Source organism: Bison bison, unplaced genomic scaffold (genome assembly GCF_000754665.1).
Source record: "Bison bison bison isolate TAMUID 2011002044 unplaced genomic scaffold, Bison_UMD1.0 scf7180017864266, whole genome shotgun sequence".
Taxonomy (NCBI): domain Eukaryota; kingdom Metazoa; phylum Chordata; class Mammalia; order Artiodactyla; family Bovidae; genus Bison; species Bison bison.
The window spans coordinates 873,784-878,411 of NW_011494838.1; the positions used below are offsets into that span (position 1 = coordinate 873,784).

At 55.4% G+C, this 4,628-nt stretch overlaps 1 protein-coding gene across 1 annotated transcript in view; it reads left to right on the top strand.

Annotated features, from left to right (window-relative positions):
- Window positions 1-4,628, top strand: part of TPO (thyroid peroxidase) — a 35,878-nt gene that overhangs the window by 5,863 nt on the left and 25,387 nt on the right. The window contains exons 4-5 of the mRNA XM_010848439.1: window positions 1,235-1,404; window positions 3,544-3,676. Of these exons, the coding sequence (XP_010846741.1) occupies window positions 1,235-1,404; window positions 3,544-3,676 (303 nt within the window). The remainder of the gene's footprint in view (window positions 1-1,234; window positions 1,405-3,543; window positions 3,677-4,628) is intronic.

The window sequence follows — 4,628 nt, forward strand, 5'->3', positions numbered from 1 at the left end:
CAGCCGTGAGGAGCTGCTCCGCTGAGCGCGGGCACCCGAGGAGCCACAGCCTCAGGGCCTCAGGATCTGGGACCAAGACGGCTGCTGGCTCCCAGAGCCCTGCCCAGTGGTGGGGACCCACATGTCCAACCGGATTTTTTTCAAGTTACATAATTGACTTATTCACAGCGATAGCCTCAGAAAGATTAATTAGTACTTAAAATAACCTTGTGTGCATCTGTGTGAAGTCGCTTCAGTGGTGTCTGACTCTTGTGACCTTGTGGACTGTAGCCTGCCAGGCTCCTCTGTCCATGAAATTTCCCAGGCATGGATACTGGAGTGGGTTGCCATACCCTGCTGCAGGGGCTCTTCCTGACCCAGGGACTGAGCCCATGCCTCTTGCATCTCCTGGACTGGCAGGCGGGTTCTATAGCAGAAGCCCTTAAAATATCCTTAAATAACACTGCTGCTGCTACTGCTGCTAAGTCGCTTCAGTCGTGTCCGACTCTGTGCGACCCCATAGACGGCAGCCCACCCAGCTCCCCCGTCCCTGGGATTCTCCAGGCAAGAACACTGGAGTGGGTTGCCATAAAAACCATTATTTCACAGTAGGCTAAAAAAAAATCCATATAAAATGTGAGACTGCCTTATCTAAACAAAACATGAAAGTCTATTACAAAGAATGACGTGAATCAGTGGCAAACACACACATGTGAGCCCCTGTCAAAAAGTGTTCTAAATGCATCAGAGTCTCTGCTTCCATGGACAGGCGACGAGCAAGCCCATTTACTACCTGGATTTTGACAAGCAGGCTGACCTCACACAGCGGTGACAAGGACCAAGGGAGCTTGCTTGAGCAAGTCTGTCCGTCTTCACCTTCCAGCAGACTGTCTGCACTCGGGTCCTGTCCCTTCACTGAATCCCTGGTCCTCACTTGTGATTCAGGCTCACATGATTGATGATCAAGTGGTCACCAAACGCCATAAAAGAACAACTGACTTCACATCTCCTCTCGGTGGGCTCCCCAGGTGGCGCTAGTGGTCAGGAACCCTCCTGCCAGTGGCAGGAGGTGTGACGGAGACGTGGGCTCAAGCCCTGGGTCGGGAAGATCCCCTGGACGCACCCCCTCCAGTGTGCTCACCTGGAGAAGCCCATGGACGGAGGGGCCTGGCGGGCTATGGTCCCTGTGGTTGCAGAGAGTGGGACGCGACCGAAGCGACTTGGCACACACGTGCCCACTCCTCTTTGTGCCTAGAAACCTCCACAAAAGGGAAGTCATTTCCCCAGCGCAACTTCTGTCTTTTTCCAAACTCCCTGAGCCCACGAGCCGCGCTGCGTCCCGGGCGGCGGAGGTCATGGAGGCCTCGGTGCAGGAGGCGGCGAGACGGGGTCACCTGAGGTCTGGACCCTCCCAGCTGCCCACAGGTGAGCGCCCGGGGGGGCAGGGCTGAGCGTGGGGAGCTGGGGAGGGTCCTCGCAGGGTGCGAGGCCTGTGCCGCCCGCCGGCGCACGGGACGAGTGAGCAGCTCGAGACTCTGGTCAAGTGCCACGACATTCTGGCTCTGCCGGGTGGGAATCACTGTTTCCCTGCTGTTGAGACTGAGCTTGGAGAGCCAGCTCAACAGTCTCAGCGTCCTGCCCTATGGTGTGAAATAACTGGAAGGTTCTTCCAAGGCCCCCACCGATGTGGTTAAAACTCGAGGAAACAAGTTTCTGGGGGAGGCAGCGTGGCCCAGGGAGACTAGGATGGCCGCCCCACTTCTGAGCAAACTGCCTCTGAGGGCCTGCTGGGGCCTCTGGGGCCGAATGTGCTCCCCCTGAAAGGAGCAGCCACAGGGTCGAACGTGCTCTCCCGAAAGGAGCAGTAATGGGGTCAAACGTGCTCCCCCGAAAGGAGCAGTCGCACAGCGGTCCACTCGGCTGGGCGCAGGCAGACCAGGAGACTGGGGGCTGCGTCCACCAAGGACTCCGCTGACTTAAGAATCTGAGTGGCGTTTAAGTGGAATTCCATTCCACTTCCGGACAGAAGTGCTTTCGAACATGAGGCCCATGGGTGAGTGCTAGGACGAGGAACTGGACAGACAGGATCAGTTTCAGTGAACTTCTGCAGGCTTCTCCAGGGTGGTGCCACGAGCTACTCAGTCTCTGAGTTTTTCCTCCCAGCTAGCTGTAGGTTAGTTTAATGCTGATTTACTTTAGAATGAGACAGACTCAGCTAAACTGAGGTTAACCAGAATTCTCAGACACTAAGCTTAGCAGTTCAGTTTAACCAACTTTATAGCAACCGAGGACCCATCTGAAAAGGTTTTCGTTGAAGCAGCTGAAAACCATTTCTGAGGACTGTCGGTCCGTGGTCCTGTCCTGCGGCGATGACCGCGGCCAGAAGTCCTCGGCCTTGCGTCCTGGCTGTGGGCAAAGCCGTCGCCCGGGTCTGTGGGTGCGGGTGGAGCTTCAGTGGACGGGTTCAGTCCAGGCAAAGGTGCAGAACTGAAGACCCCTGTAGTCTAGGGTGCTTTTGTTATTCCCGTCATCAGCGTAGCCGGTCTAGAACACTCAGGATGCAACACCAGGGACAGGCCCCGATGCCCCCACCAGCCCATCACCATCGGCATCTACAATCTGACGTTGGTACCCTCCCTCCCAGGTGCGTCGTAATGTCGGTTTTGTATTAATGCAGCTACAATCGTGGTCCTTCTCGTGGACTTCGTTTGTTAAACTCTCGTGTGTGCTTGAGCATCTTCTGGTACGAAGAATTTCTGCCTGTTTTGTTCAGGAAAGCCCATTTCTCCATCAGCTGAACAAAATTGTGGCCTAAGCTTTATTCAGCTGTCCACAGAGTCATTCCATAGAGGTTGTACAGTGAACATTAATAATTAAGAAGCTGTTTTGTTTCTCCTCCCTTTGAAATTGGGATGTATGCTTTCTGGTGTTTTGCTAGTGAATATCTCATTTCGTTGGTATCCGGTCAGTTTTATGGCATTGTCTTTGAACATATATACGAACCATCTGGGAGAAACAACGATTTCTTCAACTAAGAGTCCTTGCTTGTATTTGTCACAAATAGCAACAAAACTGGCAAAAACAAGAACAGACTGTTTTCTGGGGCCCTAAAGCTAGAAAGATTTATAAGAAGGACCCAACATCATCAACACGAAGGGGAAAAGGAGGGTTTTGTAGAGGGATGCTTGGACATTGATAGGAAGCATCTGAGGCAGGGTCGGGGGCTGATCAAGGCCATGCAGTCACTGTCTTCTGGGGCTGGGGCAGCGGGAAACCCGGGGTTCTACATCCAGGCTCCCATTGCTGGGGCCAGAACGCTCAGAATCGCTTTTCTGAAAGATCACAAAGCAAAGAAAAAATGTTAAATCTCACATTCCCAGCAATGAGGACACTCCAGAAGGGTAAATGAGGAAGGGGTGGTTTCAAGGAGGAGGAAGGGCCTCCCGCTAAGAGGGGCAAAGCCTCCGTGTGAGTCCTGCGGCAGGGGTTGGGCGAGGCTAGGACGGGCACTGGGCAGGCAGGTCATCACCACAGCACAGGGCTGATGCCGGGGCCTTCCCTCAGATGCTCTCTCGGAGGGGCTGCTGAGCGCAATCGCAAACCTGTCCGGATGCCTGCCTTACATGCTGCCGCCCAGATGCCCGGCCACCTGCCTGGCCAGCAAGTACAGGCTCATCTCAGGCGCCTGCAACAACAGGTACTTCCCGGGGCCGTCTCCCCGCAAATTGGGTTTGAACGTGACAGTCGCCATCAGGAGGGACGGTCCCTGGATCATCTGAGATTTCGTAAGGAAAGCACATAATATGACTCTACCCAGTGATAGGAAGCGGTCCGGCCTCTCCCTACACCCACGTCCCCAGTACTCCTGTGTGTGTCTTTAATAAGACACAGGTCTCAAAGGTCTTCAGCTCCCAGGCAGACAGGAACCACTCTCACCAGGAGGTTAGCTGTAAAACTCCCCAGCTTCCCTGGGGTCACCCCAGATTTCTTCTGTCTCTTCCTCTGCGTGTCTGCCGTCCACTCTCGGCTCGCTCTGCCTGGAGGTCAGTCCATTCAGGCAGCGCCCGGGTGTCCCGGGTCACCCTCGGCCTCCAGGCCCCTGCACAGTGAGCCCCACGGCCCGGCTCCAGGGAGACTGTGCCCGCAGGCGGGGACGGCAGGACCAGGCCCTGATCTCCTCCGCCCAGGGCTGCCCTCTCTGCCGTCACCCCGCCCGCGATGAGCGGGCAGCCCAGCCCCCTGCTGTTGGGCTCGAGTGGACGTGCCGTCCAGGGAAACGTGGGTGAAGGCAAGTCTCCTTCCATGGTGACGACTGTGTCTTGCGTCCCAGTATTTACAGTAACCAGATCCAAATGACCAACAGGAATGTTACACTTCTTTTTCTGCCCAAATCATAAAACACCTGCCCAGAGACCTGGAGTGACAGCACCTTGAAGCCGAGTTTGCTGCTTATAAATGAGCTGCCGGGGCCACTGTGCTGAGGGTCAGCCCCGAGGTCACTGATTCTCTGCAGGCTCAGACGTGCCCGCTCCAAAAGCCAGTGTTCTCACATCCAGTTCTTATCAGAAGAGGCCCAGAGACTGTCAGGCTCCTGGGGCCCGGGAGAGAGGAGCTGGTGCTCAGACAGATCCTGATGGGCGGATACCTGT